The following is a 20,445-nucleotide window of genomic DNA, read 5'->3' on the forward strand; positions in this document are numbered from 1 at the left end:
TTATCAAAAACTACCAGATGCAGGAAAGCCTGGAGGGATTTGGCTTTGGCTGTCTGCAATGACCAGTACAGTGCAGTAATAGTCATAATCAGTGTTCACTTAGTCAGTTCAGTGAAGCAGCAGGTCTGCTGGCTTCCTTTCACACAATGAGTCAATTAGCATTGTGCAATCCTGTTAAGTGTTTTTAATTTCTATGGCTTAGGCTTGCGTAAGGCTAGCCTACTCAGGGTTCAGTGAGTGGTGAGGGCTACAGATGGCATCATGCAGGGAGTTGTTAACCCTTTGTCTCTCTCACACCTCAGCCTGAGCTGCAGCCCATTGGGTAAACAAGATAGCTTGAACCATCTGCCATCACATGTCATTTTAATATTTTCCTTTTGAAGCTGATTCTAATCTCATGGCAGGTTTGTAGCACAGGCTTGCTGTGAACTGAATTTCAAAGGTAGCATTTCTGCAGAGCAACAAAACAGTTTTCTACAAAGATTTGATCAAAATGTCATATTTTGACCTAAACTCTTATTATTTCCTTCGAGTTTATAGCCTAGGAGATGGGTTTATTTTACTCTGATAATATATAGCACCAGCTCATAGGTATAAAATAGCTTGCGTGCAGGCAGCAAGTTAAAGCATCAAAGTCATAAAATGTACATTGCAAATGCAGATGACTGAGGGTGGGAGGGTGTGGAGATTTGATCCGTGTTCTGAGTCTATTGATCTCCAGAGAGCTGATGCTTGTGATGTCATTTGCACAATGTTTGATCAGTTATTGGCTGTTTTTAGATCAACAGCCTAAAAAAAAATCTGTCAGATAGTTCTGAAAATGTGCGACACACATGGAGTTATTTATAGGCTTCTCTTGCTTCGCCTATTTTAAGTCTCAGACACAAACACCACTGAATGAGCTGCGGGGAGTTCAGCAAGGTGCTCGTGTTGTTTCGGTGGAAAAACAAATGCTTCCAGTGAAATCAGTCTAACTGCGTTGGTTTGCATGTTTTCCTGCCTGCCTCTCTGCAGAGCCATAATGGCGCTTACGGTTATATTGGAACAATCACAAGTGGAAAATCAGGCCTGCCATGAGACAGAAATCAATGTAAGAAAAGTCACTCGTGGTCTCTTAATATTGGCCCAGCTCAGTCAGGCTTTCATTAGCTACAATTACTGGTACCTCCTACCCTCATAGATACAATCTGCCAGCTTAGATTTCATCAAAGTGTGGAATTGCCATTTGCACATGCTCCTGCGTAAACCTTTTAACTGCTCATATATGCATTGACCACACACACAGGCACGCTCCTCCAAACAATAGAGTCTGTGGTCACCAGGGACAGGGGCAGTTCCTGAAATGGGAACCAAAACACACACACACACACACACACACACACACACACACACACACACACACACACACACACACACACACACACACACACACACACGACACTTGTCTCATTGTCAGGCAGTGTCCGGTCTATAATGCAGGTAGCCTGTGGCCCAAGCCTCAGGGAAAGGGTAAGCTGTGCTTGAGGTCTGCACTGGGACTTTGCTGGACCTAAAGGAATTACTGTGGGGAGTTATTATTGACCTGAGGGACAAAGACCAAGGCTTGAAATGAATCAGACCCTCCTCCAGCCACATCAGTCACACAGAGTTCATGCAGTCAGAGAAGAAGCAATGACCAGTGAAGAAGTATGGTAGCTCAGAACATTAACCAATTCAGTGTACGTTTAGGATCATTTTTCTTTTTCAAGAAGCAAAGGCTTTGCACTAATGTTATAAAACCAATATGGTCAATTATGATGTCCACTTCTGTGTTTATGTAAGTATGTCTGAGTGGGTGAAAAGTAAATTGGATTTTTGATGTGTTACAGTGCGGTCCTTTCGTAGAAAAAGACAGACCATGATGACTACACTTATTTAATTCCCGCAGCTGATTGATGATAAAAAAGGCAATGCAGCCTTCCATCAGTGTAGATGAGAATGATCCATGTGGATGATAATGAACTGAACCATGAATGTGATAATGGTGACTTTAGAAACAAAATCTTCTCTTCTCTGCCTTTTTTAGGTGAACCACGTGGCCCAAGCGAGCTTTCAAGTTGATGCTTTTGGTAGAAAGTTCATTTTGGATGTGGAGCTGAATCAGTGAGTATCGCATAATTAAATATGTCTGTCTGACTGTCTGTCTGTCCTTATATGCCTTACTGTGCCTGTCTGGGTTTCCGCTGGGTGCTCTGCACACAGTCCAAAGATATGCGTGTTAGGTTAATTAGTGATTCTTCATGGGCTGTAGCTGTGGATGTGTGGCTGTTTGTCTCTCTTTGTTGGCCCAGTTTCAGAATGACCCTAAGTTGCTTAAGTGATTAAGAAAATGAATGGATGCAACTTGTGAAAGCAAAGGTCGCTTCATTTTCCCTGAAATGACTGTAGCGTTAACTTGCTTGCTGAAATAACCCCTTCAGGGGTCAGACGTATATTTCTCAGGCCTCTGTGACACTTCTGAGTAGAAACTCACTTTATGTCCTTGTTTAGTGTGAATCCCCAACCACATATTGCACATTAAACTAGTGATGATTTGAGTGTTTAAGTGAAGTTGGTCATTGTGGTGCTGCTGGTCAGAAGTCATACTTTGCTGCTCCCTGCAGTGCTGTTTATTACCTGTTTTAGGGAATGCACATAAATATCTACTGTTTTTGTGCCAAAGTGGCTGCTCTGTGGAAGAATGTATACAGTATGTATGTGTGTGTGTGTGTGTGTGCGCGTAATATAGAGGCTCCATCATAATAGTAAGTGATTTACAGTAAAGGCTCGAGCACAGCCCTGTCAGACACTGATATTGATCACAGCTGTGCTGATGGAAATTAAGCGCCTCTCTCTCCGTTCCTCTGTACTCTCTCTCCAACTCACCTTCTGTCTCCATCACTTTCACATTTCAGCATCACCCTCTCTAAACCTTTCCCTGTTCCTCTGTTTTGCTTCGGCTCCAGTCTGCCACTCTTACAGTCCATGTTTGTCTCATTTATCCCAAAAGCTTGTGAACTTGGCACACGCATGCAGTGAAGCTGCCCACTCATCACAGCGGAAGTCACTCTCCTGCTGAGTTAAATGTTACATCAGAGGAATTCCCAGGTTTAGAGGATATGTTTGCGTACAGCCCGCGGCTCCCTGCGTGACATGTTGGCCAGTTATGGGTGTCAATGAGTTACACGCACACATACATACATGTGTGAACATTTGCACCCTTTAATACAGTCACGTGTCGTGCTCTATATCTTTACTGGGTTTGGTATAATAACTCCATCAGAATAACAATCAAAGATGAATTCTTAATTGATGTTTTGCTTCTTTACTTCCTTTTGCTTATTGTAACTGAATATCTTTGAGTTTTAAAGTGTTGGTTGGACAAAACAAGAAAACAAGTTGTGAGCATGCTTTATTTTTGCTCATGTTTGCATCTGCCAGCTGTCTTCCTTCATGAAGGAAGATCTTCAGCTCTCTTCTCCGTCTCACCTGAGATTTCTCTTCTTCCAACCCTTGTTTCTCTTTTGTCCCGTCACTCCTCGGTGAACTGATCCCCTGCTTGACAGCCACACCGATTTTGTTTGCAGATAGCTTTCATTCCAGACAGAATAAACCCAGTTGATATGTGAGTGGGTGTAGGAGTGGGAGCTTTTTTAGCTGAATGGGCCAACACTGTTTTTTGGCTCCCAGTAACAAAACCTAGTTCTCATTTTGATCAATGACTGCTGTGCATTTTTATGTGTTTGGTTGTTGCCATGAGCAATCAAGACAAGTGTGTTTTTTTTTTTTTTTTTTTTTAGTTTTCACTGTTGACTGTGTCTCAAGTGCTACATTACAAGCTATTATCATCATTTTTCTTTCTCTGCCTGGAGTTAATGTTTTGTCCATAGACTGTGAATAATAGAGGAGCGTAGGCGTTTTGTTATAAAGTAATTTGCCTTATGAGTTTTGGACACATGTTGGTTATTATATGTATTTTTCTAGTCTTCTTAATGTCAGATGCAAAAAAATATGAAATGCCATGTGAAGTGACAGTGTCAGCCATTTTTTTGCACTTTAATCCAGAGTTTAATCCAGAGTTTAATATCCCCACAAATATTAGATTTCAGTGCCATGAAATTTGTGATCCCCAGAGAATGGTTTGTCCTACCTTTGGTGTCCTACCTTTAGAGTAATTAACCTTGCTGAGGAAACTGTCCCCCCCAAGGCACTGGCACTCACTGATAGCAGCAGCCTCTTTCAGTACCACCAGAGTGCAAGATGCTGACATGCCCTCTAAACTCTCCAGATCCCAGGCAGGTTGACCATCTCTGGAATCTGTTGAAAAAAAGACCGATCCACAGGGTCCCCTCCTCGCAACCCTCAAGGCCCAAAACATATCCCACATCCTGGTGTTAGGCACTACAGGAGTCCCATAGCCATGTCCAGATCATAGCTGCTTTGTGTGTGTGTGCTTTTTTACACTATATAAAGCAGGTGATGTTAATGTTGTGACTGATTAGTGTATACTCACGTTGTTTGTTTTCAGATGTGACTGTTAGCCTTTAGATAATCCATCCAGTTCATTCTGGTCATAATCCTGACCAGGATCCTGTCCTGCACTGTCCAAAAGGGCTGAAAATTTGCCTTCCTGTCACAGAATTGGATCTAGATATTTTGTTTAGAGAAGAAATGCGCTTATCTTCTGTGCTCGCATGAACTAAGTACATAATTGTGCGTGTTTTAGTCTTTGACTCTTTCATCAGTAACACGTTGTATTGACACAAGCCACCCATCTGAAGTGTGGCAGTCTATAAAGAGGAAGTCAGGAGGGGGGTTGGTGGGTCATGGGGGTCTTTATACCCTTTCTCCGTCTTTGTCTTCTTCCACTCCTCCATCTCAGCAACTGCCTCCGATTTGCCATTCATGGAACAAGAGTAAGCTGAAAATGTGAACAGGGTTGGGGGTTGTCTCTCTCTTTTTTCAATCATCCTCATCTCAACACACACACACACACACACACACACACACACACACACACACACACACACACACACACACACACACACACACACACACACAACCTTGATTGCCCCACACCCACCCTCCATTCAACCCTGCCCCTGCTACCTCTTTACCCCACCCCTCCCACCTGCTCTCGCTGAATAATAGATGTTGCTATAACATTAAAGGAGAGTGTAATATGCATGACTCCATTTCTACAAAATTACACATAAGGACTCAGACACTTGCACTGACTGGTAGTCATGAACACCTAAAGTTTTAGACTTATTTTGATCATACTTGTTGGTTTTAGACATGGTAAAACTATAAATCTAAATTATTCATCGGCATGTGTTTCGCAAGATGACAAATGTATGCAATTGCCTATATAAAGAAAATCTCGTTGATTAGAGATGAAGTCCCTCACATTGGAAGTTAATTTATTGATGAGTATTATTGGCACAATTCAAATATGATACCGTGTTTACTGATAGTTTGTTAGCACTTGTGACAACAAAGCTGGTGTGTGTGTGTGTCTGAGGCATCGTGGAAAATGTGGTCATGGAAAAAGTAGAATATAGCAGCAACCTCCACAAAGGTGGTTTTCAGCACTTTAGCAGGTGTTTATACACTGATCAAGCATAACATTATGACCACTGTCTGGTGAAGTGAATAACACCGATTATCTCTTCATCATGGCACCTGTTAGTGGTTCAGGAATGGTTTGAGGAGCACAACAATGAGTTTGAGATGTTGACTTGGCCTCCAAATTCTCCAGATCTCAATCCAATTGAGCATCTGTGGGATGTGCTGGACAAACAAGTCCGTGGAGGCTCCACCTGACAGTTTACAGGAATTAAAGGATCTGTTGCTAACACCTTGGTGCCAGATGCCAAATCACACCTTCCGGGGTCATGTGGAGTCCATGCCTCGATGGGTCACGGCTGCTTTGGCAGCAAAATGGGGACCAACACAATATTAGACAAGTGGTCATAATGTTATTCTTGTATGTTTGTCTGTGGAAAGATTTTTCCTATACGACAGTGTTCCACTTGCATAAACAGTCACACAGTATTACAGCCAACGTACTCTTATTGTTGGTCCCAAGTGGAAGGGTTGCATCAGGAAGGGCATTTGGCATAAAAACTTTGCCAAATCAAACATGCGAATCATCAAGAATGAGATTTCCATGCCAAATGAGTCAAGGCCTTGGTTAACAACAACTGCCTCTGGTGCTGTGCTGGCCGAAGACAAAGGAAGAAGAGAGGGGGAAGGCGTGTTAGGAGGCAATGGGAGAGAAGGAGAGACAGAAGTGTGGAGGTGATACTTCCATACCTGAGTGTGTTGTGGAAGAAAATAGTTCACTTTTTGCAGCTGAAATCATCATGTTTTTTCTGATGTTCATTCAAAATTTACAATCACTGTATCTTCAACAAATCTGGAGAATTGTCACAACACAGTGTATGACTACCAGCAGCCAATACTAGCCTGGCTATGTTAGTGTGTATGGGCACTATATGCTTGTATACTTGTGTGTGTGTGTGCTTGTGTGTGTGTGTGTGTGTGTGTGTGTGCGCGTGTGCGTGTACGTGTGCATGTGTGCACGACCAAAATAGAGAAAAACTGAAGACACTGAACATATCTGAATCATTTAGTATTCATGCAGCATGCAGGCTATATATGTATGAAAATATGTGAGTGCAGACAGAGAGGAGAGTTGGGCACATCCAACTGGGACTGGAGTGTTTCATAACCTCTCTCGTGTTATGAAATAAGCTGCTGCAGCAGCTTCAAGAGCTGAGGGCTTCTCTTGCTCTTTGTGCACAATGTTGACACTGACAGACACTCAGAGTGTTATTATTTCTACAACTGTGTCAGCTTTTTCTACATTCAGACAAATTCTTTATGCTAATGGAGGAGGTCAATTACAGGCAATGCTAAATGCATTATTCATCTTTGTGAAGGCAATGTATGTATGCACCAGGGAGGGCAGTATTGATGGGGAGGGGGCCTGCTGGGAACAGTGCTCTAGTATAACTGTGGAGTCCTTCTAGATGAATGTGTTAGGCGGGAAGCTAACCAAACAGTCCGTGGGTCAGTGGTTTGATAAATCTGTGAATACATATTGGTGCATCTGTGCATCAGCAGGATTGTGTGCCTGTGTGTGTGTGTGTGTGTGTGTGTGTGTGTGTGTGTGTGTGTGTGTGTGTGTGTGTGTGTGTGTGTGTGTGTGTGTGTGTGTGTGTAGAGCAGAGTGATGCTGTCAGTAAGGCATGAACTCCAAAAAGCTGTTGAGTGTTTGTGTGCATCATCTCGCAGGATCTCAGGTGCAGTAGAGACACGTAAAGTGCTGTCTTAATTGGAGATAACAAGAAAGGATTGAAAGGAATGGTGCTCAGAAAGAGGGAGGATCAATACTAAAGAGGAGGAAAATTAAGAGGTTACGGCAAAGACACATTACTTGCTCATGTCTATGTTTTAATTTGACCCACTTTTGTTGGGGATTTTTTTTTTAATTTTATGGCCACAGCAGCTTTTACCGACAGCCTATGGAGACAGGAAATGGGGAAAGATATAGGGGAAGACACTCAGGCAAATTGGCGACAGGCCAGGACTCAAACCCACACCACCCACACTGCAATGTAGCATATGCATGTGGTCACTTGCTCCACCACTGAGCCACCCAGGTGCCCCACAGGGATTTTAAATTGAGTCCTAAATTTCTAATCATCTCAGAAAGCAAAAGGCAATGTTTTCCCCTTTATTCTTTGTGTCTTCTTTGTTTCAAGCAACTTCCTTGATGCATGGTGCGTTTGCAGTGACACACTAGTAGCAACCAAGTGTCTTCTCTACTGATGTGTGGGACATTATCAGCCAGTAAAATGGAATAGTTTACTATCTAATATCAAGGTTTGACAAATGTGTTGAATGCTGTTTCTTTCACACATATTTGCAAAACTATTTTTGTGATTAATTCAAATCACGCATTCTTATATTCTTTGTCGGGATAGTAAGAGGTTCAAACAACTTAATGTTTTTGATCTTCCAATAAAAAAGAAAAAAAAACTGAACCTGAAACATTTTTGATAACACCTCAGACATTTCTGGAGTGGCTGTGGCTCAGGTGGTAGAGCTGGTCATCAGCTAATTGGAAGGTGGTTCGATCCCTGGCTGCTCCAGTCTGCATGCCTGAGATACATAACCCCGAGTTGTTCCTGATGTGTTCATCAGAGTGTGAATGCTAGATGGGATGCACTTAGACATAGAAAAAAAAGTGCTTGTGTGACTGAGGTATGTTGTGCTCCGGTAGAGTAGAAAAGCTCTATAGAAGAACCAGTCCCTTCACCATTTTACAGCTGTTTTGCAAATTAGGGATGTCACAATACCAGAAATTTAGTGGTGTGTACCAATACCATGGTTTGTTAAATATATTTTTGGTATTTTTAGCCTTTATTGCAATAGCACACTGGAGAGAAGACAGGAAAGCTAGGAGCAAGACCGGGGGGGGGAGAGACGCAGTAAATGGCCTCGAACCCAGGCATCAGGCATTAGTATTTAGTTTTCATTTCAATTTTATTTATATAATGCCAAATCACAACAAACTGTCACCTCAAGGCACTTTATATTGTAAGGTAAAGACCCTACATTAATTACAGAGAAAACCCAACAGTCAAAACAACCCCCTTATAAACAAGCACTTGGTGACAGTGGGAAGGAAAAACTCCCTTCTAACAGGAAGAAACCTCCGGCAGAACCAGGCTCGGGGAGGGGTAGTCATCTGCCGCGACCGGTTGGGGCTGAGGGGAGAGAGACGGGGCAAAAGACATGCTGTGGAAGAGAGCCAGAGATTAATAATAACTAGTGATTAAATGCAGAGTGGGGTATAAACAGCGTAAAAAGAGGTGAGTCAGTGCATCATGGGAACCCCCCAGCAGCATAGGCCTATTGCAGCATAACTAAGGGAGGGTTCAGGGTCACCTGATCCAGCCCTAATTATAAGCTTGATCAAAAAGAAAGGTTACAGTATATGGGTCAGCTACTACACCCAGTGAGCTAAACTGCTGCCCTAATACCATGATTTTTGATACCAAGAGTAAGTACCAAAGATACCCAAACAAAATGATTATCCCATGCACTTACACATAAACTCATGTATTAAAAAGTAATTTGAAATCGCTGACTTGGTGGTGACAGATAATTTATTTGACATTATATTTTGTTGACAGGACACAGACTGAAATGTTAGGATGGTTGTCGAGTAGCCTGCTAATATTACTATGAGGTATAACATTAGTTGCATTACATTAGTTTAAGCATTTGTATAATGTTATAATATATTTCAGGATAAAATAAGAAGGATAATATTTTGAATGTTGTTTGATGTTGAATTGAAATGTATTCACCTTGAATTCTTTAAACAGATCTGGGTGTCAATCTTTTAGGTACATCACCAAAGTAGAAGTATTTCCTCCCTTGGTCTGAAAATCATTGGCTGTATATTTGAACAGATTTCACCTCTTGGTCATCCACCTCGATTGCAAAGTACTTCCATGCCCGACTCTTGCCTTTCTTATTGATGAGTTGGGGCAGGGCTAGCATGGCAGCTGCATGGCATCTTCCATGTGTAGTTTTCCTGTGCTTGAAGGTGACCTCATCCTTCTTCTTTAGACAGAGAGGAGTGAGCGTATTCTGTACGTACTTATGCTCCCTAAGGTATCTATTTTTTTTTTTTTAACGTTGTGTTTTCAGAATTTTGACAGTGAAAGATACTGCAAGGTCTCATAAGTATCAGTTCTGGTGACATCCCTAGTGCAGATAATCCCCCTGTGGCCTGTGAGTCCAGCTGCACGTCCATGATGAAGACAAAACTTGGTTGTACTCATTAAAACACTGTCCTATAATGTTATTAATGGTCAAACACTCCATTGGGTACCTTTTGTGATAACTGTAGTTAAATTTGCCAAACTTCATTTAACTCTTTAACTGAGAAAACAGCAAACTATGGGCTGCTGAACTTTTTTTTTCTCCAGTCACCTTGATATGGCAGATCATTTAAAATCTGATCATACTTCTGAGCCTTGAACAGTCAGAGCAGGTGCAAATGAACAAAACAGGAAGTTTGTACAAAGTTTGAGCCAGGATTTTTCCTAAAATGTTGTTCTTGTTTTTTTTTTTTTGTATTTATGATTCAGCTGTAAGATTCGCTTGGCCCTCAAAGCTTTGGCAGCATTTTAAAATGCCAGTTATCTAACAGAGTCTTTGTATATTCTGAATAGGATTTTACTTCTGGAACTCTAAACCTCTAAAATATCTCCTTCCCACTTATGTTTGAGACGCTCAGTTGGAGGAGTCGCTGGTTCTCAGAGTATTTTTTTCTTTCTTTTTTTACCCAACAATAATCTCTTGTTCACTTACAGAACATCAAAGTGCCATTTAGTTGATGTCATGTTCATCATGTCCTCCAGACTTTGTCTGACTTTCAGTGGATTTTGTGACATTTGCCATTTGATCCCTAAAATGTGAGTAATTTGGAATCATTGCTGTGCATCTCTGTATTGTGCATGTGCCTGCATGTATGCAGTTATTGCTTGTCCTTAGATGTGGATGCATATTACATCTAAACATGTATAATCTAATGATCGCTCATGTTTCATTCCAGAATAATTTATCATCCAGCCACAAATCGAATCCCTTCATCCCGACATTACTACAACCAGCTCCACTCTTCTCCTTTTCCACCTTCATCCCAATCTCCCCTCTTCTATTCCTGAGGTCTGTAATTTATTGCAAAAGGCATGATCTGATTTACTGCAAAGTTAATGAGAAAAACAGAGAGGGGTGTGTGTGCGTGTGAGAGCCAGACAAAGAAGAAAAGAAAGGGAAAAAGACATGGTTGATGATGGAAAGAGGAAAATGTCCTTCATGCACCCTTGAGTTTGTGGGTGGGTTGAGTAAATGCAGGAGATGAGAGATACGGAGTGTATGCATGATCAAGGTAGGTACTTGAAGGTAGTATCATAAAAAACAAAAATACTCCTCTCCTCTCCTCTCCACTCCTCTCCACTCCTCTCCTCTCCTCTCCTCTCCTCTCCTCTCCTCTCCTCTCCTCTCCTCTCCTCTCCTCTCCTCTCCTCTCCTCTCCTCTCCTCTCCTCTCCTCTCCTCTCCTCTCCTCTCCTCTCCTCTCCACTCCTCTCCTCTCCTCTCCACTCCTCTCCACTCCTCTCCTCTCCTCTCCCTCACACACAAGCACTTAAGCTCATAGCTTTAGCTGTCACATTGGGGATTGTGTTCATGTGTGTGTCTATCAGTTAATGTAGTGCTCACAGGTATATATTACAGAATGTGTTTGCTAAGAGGCTCATTGGCACATCCAGGACTGTGTATTTACAGTCTGTTCTAGCTGTAAGGTGGTGAGCATCTGTGCGTGGAGGGGATCAGGATTAATGTCGTGGAACAAATAGCATCATGCATGTTCGTAGTAATAATGTGTGCTGTGTCTGAGCAAGGTGAAGCAGTTTGGATGTCCTGCAGAGCTTCTGTGGGCATTTTTGAGATAAGTTAAGACCGAGCCTTTGGAAGGCAATACTTTCCCTGTGGTGCATTAAAGCAGTGGTTGTTGTTCCTTCTGTTTAGGTTGGATGTTTGGATGTTTTTCTCATACAAAGTCAGTGTGAGTGGTGCCTGACAAAATTGGCAGTGCTTGTTCTGTATAAATATGCACTGAAGTTTCAGCTGGTTCAGAGTCAGTTTGACTTCTCCATTTATTTTCAGTGTAGGATTAAAAAAAAAGGGTTAATTTCAGCTCCATTAATCATTAGGATCTGTGCTCTTGGGAAGATGAATGGCTGTACTAAATATCACAGCAAGGCATCCAGTAATTGTTGAAATTTCTCAGTCTGGGCTAAATTGGCAGGCCGAGTGACCAACTGCCAGTGTCGCTCTATGTGAACCTGTACAGGACTTGTGTTGAAGATACCTAAGCATCCTCTATATTGCTCTGTCATCCTTTTGCTCCATATCCACATTATTTATCCCCCAGTCTGTCTCGCCCACCTTTCCATTCCCCCTCTCCTCTGTTGGACTCTCTCACCCAGAGTGGAGGATTAGTGAGACAAAGAGACATCCTGGAGCCGGCTCTTGTTGAAGACAGGGACAGGAGGTAGACTGTTGTTCTCTCAGCAGGAAAAGATATTAATGCCTCTCCAAAGACTATTGTCTCAGATAGCGTACTCCTTTCATTCTTTCATGCTGAAGTATGGTTTACTGTCAAAATACGAACTGCTTAACAAAATTTACCACCCCACAAAATCCGATGGGTAGATGGAGACCAAAGTTGCCGGCAAACACAGGGATACATGTAAGGCCATAAAATACATTCACAAAAAAAATTAAAAAAAAAGGCATTACTGGTCCCAAGTGCATAAGTCTTCTTGTCTCTATTAACCCCTCTCTACATAGCCATCCACACACTGTCACAGATCTGCACATTCTCCTTAGTTTCTGCATAATTCAGGAGTCATCTCTGTTTTGCTTGTATGTTGCGTGCTATGTAAGTGCACAAGAATGCCAAGAAAGTGGGAATACTGTAGAGCGTTCTGTCCTTTTTCACTACCTCCACCAAGGAGGTTATGTAATTGTTTTGATAGCTGGTTTATGAAGAAGGTTACAGATTAGCATGAAAACTTTACCAAAGGCGGTGCTGTGCCCAGCTTACAAGTGAATAGCTTGGAGTCTGTCCAGATCTGGGTCTTGGAATTTTTTTCGAGGACTCTTTACAATTGTTAAATGGGGCAAAATGTTGCATTTCACATTTCATATTTTAATAAATATGTATCAAATTAATGTTCTCAAGAAAATATCACAGGTTAACATGGATACAGATGCCCTTCTCCATCCAGGGACTTGTTTCTTACATGGGTTAAAAGGAATTTCAGTCTTGGCAGTCTGGGGCTGCTCTTGTTTTCTTAGCATCAGTACTACTTGTTTGTGAGCATCAGTATTCCCCCTGCAATAAGAGCAGGGGTCCCAGTGAGTCTGCTGTTGGAACTGCATGTCTGATAAGTGATTGGAGAGCGAATGAATTATAGTCTGGAGACCTGTAATGAGGCCTCAGTGGGATGCAGGGGTGGGGAGTGGTGGGCAGGTGAAAACAGCTGCAGCTTTCCCCCAAAGAGACCCCCCCCTCCCCCCTTTTCCTTCCCTTTTTTTTTTTTTTGCCTTTTCACATCTTTATTTCTCTTACACACCTTTCCATCTCACTGCATCCCCCTCATGCTTTCTCTTGTGCACTTGTCCTTTCTCTGGCTCCCTCTTTCCTCAGCACTCCCCCATCCTCATTACAGACGCCCAACACAGCACATGTTCGCTCCTTTGTGTGGCAATGTCCTTTTATTACTGGGTTAAATGTCAAATCCATATATGGAGCACAAGTCCATTTAATGACAGCAGTGCCTGTATGCTGATGATGTGTATGGCCATATCAGTGTATCTGGTTAAATTTGCTAGTTTTTTTAGTATCTGCTTCTGTTTCTGTATTTTGGGTTGTTGAGTTTATTAAAGCAGGCCCTTTGAAAAGCCTGTGTGAAAGCAGTGAAAAGCCTGGTACCCCAACACTTCTGCCAATCCACTCACTCACACGCACAAACATTAGCCCTGCCAATCAAGCCTTTTAGTCCTCATTTTCATCCCAGTGCCACCACAGTGCTTGGTGACACAGACTGTGGGAGGAATTTTAGACCACACCGAAACTTCGTTTATGTGTGCGCGCATGACTCACCTCAGGAGATCGAACTGGGTTGCCACAACAGATGTCTTTGCCCAGAGCAACTCTCAACAAAATCCTGTGAAGGAAGGATGAAGTTTGATGTAATGGACCCGTTGCTTCTCGCTGCTTCAGTCACTTTTTACCTTTGAAAGGACCATTTAATGAAGTTGAATAAGCCTTTTTAGAACAGCAATTTCCCAACTGAAGCTGCGTCAATGCTCTTATGTTTCCACTGGTTGTGTGTAGGGTTGGGGGGTTCGGGGGTGGGGTTTGGCTGCCATTACAATGTAGAGGGAGATGTGATTACTAAATGGCTGTTCTAGGTTGGCCATGAAGCACATTGGGCTGAAAGTGAAGTGTCTTGGATCTGCCTCCAGAATCTCCTCCAGGGCTGATTGACAGCTGTGTGCTAGCTCTTAAACAGATGTTGCTGCCGCAGCAGGGCCAAGAAGATCTCTTCAATTACAGCGCAGGATAAGCAGGCTATTTATAAAAGCAATGCGCTGAGAGGCTGACACTGAGTGAGACAGAAAATTAGCGAAAGCTGTGGGTGCTTGTTTGCTCTGTCCCTGTTACAAATGCACATCTGGACTGCACTGATACCCTCGCGTGCCAGATGCAACACACAGTGACAGTGCCACATTATTAAAATCAACAAGACTGATCATCTCACAAGAAAACTTGGTCTTACATTGACACGCACCACCCGTCTAAACATTGTTGCAGATCAAGCACACCTTGCCATGGCAACTGAGGCTGATTGTCCCTCTTCACCCCAAAAAAGTCAGGAAAGGCAAAAGGAACATGACAAAGAGGAAAAAGCATTGACTCAGCCTACAAACTCCCAGATCCCCCATTTGTTCGCGCATCTGCGGGATGTGCTGGTACAAGCCTGACAAACACAACCCAGAAAATCTGCTGCCAACCTCCTGGATCCAGACACCACAACACACCCCACTGGATCAGATGTTTTGACAATAAGAGGGAGGGGGTACATAGTATAAGGAAGTTTTTTTTTTTTAATGTTTGGCTGATGGGTGCATGTCTGATTTTGATTTAGAGTACTTAAAAAAAAACTTTAATCTATTACTTTAAGGTCTTGCATACAGTAATGATCATTTTTAAACATAAATGGATCTATTTCTGTTTTCCCTCATCTTCTCCGCTTTCTTGCTAATGACATCCTCAGCCTCATTTTACAAACCACTTTCCTCTCATTATCATTTATGTTGCAGAGGGACAGACCGCATCTAAACAGTAGGCCGGTTTATTCCTGTCACATTTTCTGTTGGATTGCATACAAAGATGTAGCTCACGGTTATGCATCCCGGTTATACATGCGTGCAGTCGTGTTAAGCGGGGGGGGGGGGGGGGTCTCTCTACATTAGTGTGTGTCAGTGTGGGGGATGGGGTTGAAGCTGAGTTTGCGTCTTTGTCTGTCAAATAAATTATTTAAATCCCACAACAATTAAAGCTGAAATCTGTTATCGCCATCCTCCATTAGAGGCCCGTGTAGTTGCCTTGCTTCCTCGCTATGCGATCCCCCCCGCTCCGCTCCCCTCCGCCGTCAGGGCTCAGCATGAGCCCGGATAAAGATCACAAGCTCTGAATCTTAAACACACATCCCAGCAGAACAAAGGCTACCAGTGCACTCCTGTGACCCGGACACTCATGAACACACCAAATGTCTTTATCACAGGAGCGTATGAATATGTTGACGGTGCTTCATTTGATGTAAAATGTTACCCGTGTCGCGGCAGTCAAGGCGTGTTTAATTTGCACTGTGGATGTTAGTCTGAGGTGATGTTTGCTCTAAACACACTCCGAACATCACAGTTTTTTTTTTAGTTTTTTTTTTTACGGGAGTGATGACAATGGATGATGGGATATCTGTTAGGATGCTGTGCTCTCTATTCACACCTTGTCCCCCCACCGTGCATTATTCTGCCATTGTTGGGGAATTCTCACCTATTCTCCACTTCTTTCCATTTTATCTCTCCCTCCTGCATACCCACACACATATATATATTTTATTACCATAGCAAACTGCCCATTAGTCATTGCAGAAAGCAGTCTCATTCCCCTGTAGGTGTGTGTGCTCCACTGTCAGGACTTTTATTCCAATAATACAGTATACGAGGTGTATCAGCATCAGAAAACCTTTGCCTCCTCACTGAAAGCTCAATTAAAACATGAAAAACACATAATGTGGCTGCTTTAACAAATAAAATCCTTTAGTAACAGTTTATTGTTATTGTGTGTGTATGTATATGATTTCACTTTTCTGCTTTAAAGAGTACATTTAATCTTTTGTCAAATACATCACTGTTGTAAAAGTGCAGAAACTAGGTGGTCCATGCCAAAATGGATATGAATGAATTATTCATGGGTCTTTAAGCAGATTTATTATAATTTTACTTTCAAATTGGTAGACAGAATAACAAAGACCTAAGTTCAACATTCTGGGAAATGCCCTTTTGAAAGCTCTGTTCTCAGCTTAGCAAAAAGACTGAGCAAACAGTTTGCCTCATTTCTTTTTCCAGTTATAACAAACTCTGTAAGTTCCTCTAAAAATCACATATTAACATGCTAAATCTTATTTGTTTAATGTGTATGTAACTGAAGATTAAACACAAGTCCTGGTTGAGGGAGGAGATTTGCAGAATGGGAAAGAAAGGTGATTAAAGTGACTTTGAATGTGGCATGGTTGTTGGCGCGAGATGGTCTGATCTAAGTATTTCAGAAACTGATAATCTACTGGGATTTAACCCCACAGTCATCGCTAGGATTTACAGAAAATGGCCTGAAAAGATATGTTTACAAACAAGCTATGCAGAAGAGCATCTCTGAACACAGATCATGCCTTGAAGCAGATGAACTACAGCAGCAGAAGACCACACCGGGTGCCACTCCTATCATCTAAGAACAAGAAACTGAGGCTACAGTTCAACACAAGCTCACCAAAACTGGACAATTGAAGGCTGGAAAAACGTTGCCTGGTCTGATGAGTCTCAAATTCTGCAACCACATTTGGATGGTAGGGTCATAATTGGGCATAAACAGCATGAAAGCGTGGATCCATTCTGCCTTTTATCAACTGTTCAGGCTGCTGATGGAGGTGTAATGGTGGGGGGGGGGGGGGTGTACACTGGCACACTTTGGGCCACTTAGTGCCAACTGAGCGACTTTCAAACACCACAGCCTACCTGAGTATTCCTACTATCCCTTTATGACCACAGTGTACCCATCAGGATAATGCAAAGCTCACAAAGCTCGAATCATCTCAAACTGGTTTCTTGAACATAACGAGTTCACTGTAGCCTCCACAGTTACTAGATCTCAATCCAATGGAGCACCTTTGAGATGTGGTGGAACGCGAGATTCTCATCATGGATGAACAGCCGACAAATCTGCAGCAACTGTGCGATTCTGTCATGTCAATATGGAGCAAAATCCCTGAGAAATGTTTCCAGAATCTTGTTGAATCTGTGCCACAAAGAATTAAGGCAGTTCTGAAAGAAAAAGAGGATCTAACCCAGTACTAGCGTTGTGTACCTAATGAAGTGGCGTGTATATTCTCGACAAATGAATTAAGTTAAAACAATCAAGCCTTAGTTTTTCTTCCGTGTTTTTCTACACGAAACATATCCAACATGAGCTTGTGGATCTTGTATCTTGTAATTAAGTTCCTTCAGTGCTCTTTTCTGTGAGTGTTTATTTTGTCTACCCCCCACTTTTCATTTTATACAAACAGATTGGAGCAGCTCGAGATGGTAATGAGGCTGATTACTGCTGTTGTTCATTGGCAGCGTAAAGTGAAATATGGCAGTGATAATGAGCCCCGACAAAGTGGAAAGAAAAAGCACCACCAACTTTATAAATTCAAGGCAAGAAAATGACATAGAGGAATTGCAGTGAATACTGGATGCTTATCAGCCAATTTTAGTGATACTGACCAAATCTAGCCTGCAAACTTTCATTTATATCAACAAGACAACAATATTTCAAAAGATTAATCACAATAAAATTAAACATGCCAACTGCTTCCATAAGGTTGATTTAGCATTTATCTGCAACTGGACTGGAAGATTTCATTTACTAAGGGAAAAATGTTATCCAAACCTACCTGGCCCAATGTGAAAAACTAATTGCCCCCTTGTTAAATTATGAATTAACTGGGATTAACTGCAGTTTTTGGAAAGCTGAGTTCAATTCCACTAGCCACACCCAGACCTGATTACTGCCAGACCTGCTGAATCAAGAAATCACTTAAATAGAACCTGTCTGACAAAATGAAGCAGGCTAAAAGATCTCAAAAAGCAACATGTCATACCACGATCTAAAGATACAGCTGAGAAATAGAGTCATTGAGATCTATCAGATGGGCTCTGGGACTCCAGCGATCCACAGTGAGAGCCATTATCCACAAATGGAGAAAACTTGGAACAGCGGTGAACCTTCCCATGAGGTCCGGCCTACCAAAATGACTCTAAGAGCGCATGAACCACCCATCCAGGAGGTCACAAAAGAACCCAGAACAACATCTAAAGAACTGAAGGCCTCACTTGCCTCAGTTAAGGTCAGAGTTCATGATTAAACAATAAGAAAGAGACTGGGCAAAAATGGCATCCATGAGAGAGTTCCAAGAAGAAAATCAGTGCTGACCAAAAAGAACACAAAGGGTAATCTCACATTTGCCAAAAAAATATCTTGATGATTCCCGAGACTTTTGGGTAAATGTTCTGTGGACTGACAAGTTGAACTTTTTGGAAGGTTTGAGTCCTGTGACATCATAAATCTAACAGCATTTCATAAAAAAAGAACATCATACCAGCAGTCAAACATGGTGGCGGGAGTGTGATGTCTGGGGCTGCTTTGCTGCTTCAAGACCTGGATAACATTTGGGTTATGCAGCAGGACAATGATCAGAAACACAGCAGCAAGTCCACCTCAGAATGGCTCAGAGGAAAAAAAGGCGAAGGTTTTGGAGTAAGTCCAGACTAAAATCTGATTGAGATTTTTTGGCATGACCTTAAACAGGCTGCTCATGTTTAAAAACTCTCCAATGTGGCTGAATTCAAACAATTCTACAAAAGAAGAGTGGGCCATCATTCCTCCACAGTGACGTGAAAGAGTCATTGCCAGTTATCAGAAATGCTCGATTGCAGTTCTTGCTGCCGAGGGTGGCACAACCAGTTATTAGGTTTAAGGGGCCATTACTTTTTCCACACAGGGTCAGATAGGTTTGGATAGCTTCTTTCCTTTAATAAATGAAATCATCATTAAAAACCTGCATTTATGTACTCTAATATTAAAATTCATTTGATGATCTGAAACTTGTACCTCTGCAGTGTTGTGTTAAACATGTTTGTGCTCTGACTTTCTAATATATTTTCAACCTTTCTCTGTGCCCGCCAAGCCAAACAAGTCTGTTCCACCTACTTGTCTCCTTATCAATGTCTGGTTGTTGACAGGAAGTTGGAGTAGATTGATAGCTCTCCGGATCGGCGTGGCAAGCAGCCTGTTTGAATGCTGCGTACTTTTTAAGCTGCACATTTCATGTCAGTTACTGATGAACACAGCAGTCCCACACATTTTTAGCTACATTGCAAAGGCCACAATGCAAGGTCAGTTTAAGAGATTTAAGAGAGATTATTATGCTGACTTTATTCTCTGAGAATTGCTGCACTCTTTTCTGGCATATGTATGGCTTTGTTTGCGGTATTTTTTGCTGTGTGTGTGTGTGTGTGTGTGCGTGCGTGTGTGTGCGTGTATCAAGGTCTGACACTGATCCCTGAATGCATAAAAAACTCCCACACTTTGATGCCCTTATGTAAGAGTAAACATCTGCCTCTGGGTCCATGTTTAGGTCATCTGTGAGATAAAAGCCTAAAACTTTTAGCTGAAATATATTTTGAAACTGAAGCGAGTACAAACCTCCATTCATATGCTGCATTCCTCTTTGTGTGTGTGTGTGTGTGTGTGTGTGTGTGTGTGTGTGTACACCTGAGCTCATACATCTCTGTCTCAGACCAGGCCTGCAGTGTGCATCTCCACTGGGATTCTTGGGTCCAGCTCTGCTGAGAAAGCACACACACACACACACACACACACACACACACACACACACACACTGATTTCCTCTCATTTTTGCCACTCTTTCTCTTCCTTATTCTCGCTCTTCATTCCCTCCTTTCTAATCTGACTGCAGTGTTTCTTTTGCTGCTTAACAACCTTCATTTGTCCTTTACTCCTCTGTTAAAGACACACACACTCACACACGAGACAATTGCAAGAGGGCGGTATTTGAATAATTATGTTTGTGTGAGTTTGTGTGGTGGAAGTAGCCTGTCCCTGTATGCTGGACTGATGCGTTGAAGCTCTGTTCTGCCAAAACAGAATACAACTGCTCTAAAAAATGCGAGTATGCTTGACTAACTGAGTGACACTTGAATGAAAATCTTACATTTTTTAGCTTTAATTTTTCTCTTTTATTCTTCTCTTTCCAGTGATCTCCTGTCTTCGGGGTACGTGGAAAGGCATTTGTCAGAAAACGGGGAGACTGTCGTCACCAGTGTAAGATTCTGCAAATCATCTCCCCTCTTGCTCATTTGCATTCGACATTAAAAACCCAATTACCCCTGTGATTGAATTCTACATCTGGTTATTTGGATAAGG

General features: G+C 42.2%; 1 protein-coding gene across 2 annotated transcripts in view; it reads left to right on the forward strand.

Moving 5' to 3' along the window:
• The window catches only part of adam22 (ADAM metallopeptidase domain 22), a 78,971-nt gene that overhangs the window by 1,746 nt on the left and 56,780 nt on the right, over window positions 1–20,445 (forward strand). For both annotated transcript variants that reach the window (XM_030749070.1, XM_030749071.1), the window contains exons 3-4: window positions 2,066–2,142; window positions 20,277–20,343. In XM_030749070.1, coding sequence (XP_030604930.1) covers window positions 2,066–2,142; window positions 20,277–20,343 — 144 coding nt within the window. The remainder of the gene's footprint in view (window positions 1–2,065; window positions 2,143–20,276; window positions 20,344–20,445) is intronic.

The sequence above is a fragment of the Archocentrus centrarchus genome, chromosome 16 (assembly GCF_007364275.1).
Source record: "Archocentrus centrarchus isolate MPI-CPG fArcCen1 chromosome 16, fArcCen1, whole genome shotgun sequence".
NCBI lineage: Eukaryota > Metazoa > Chordata > Actinopteri > Cichliformes > Cichlidae > Archocentrus > Archocentrus centrarchus.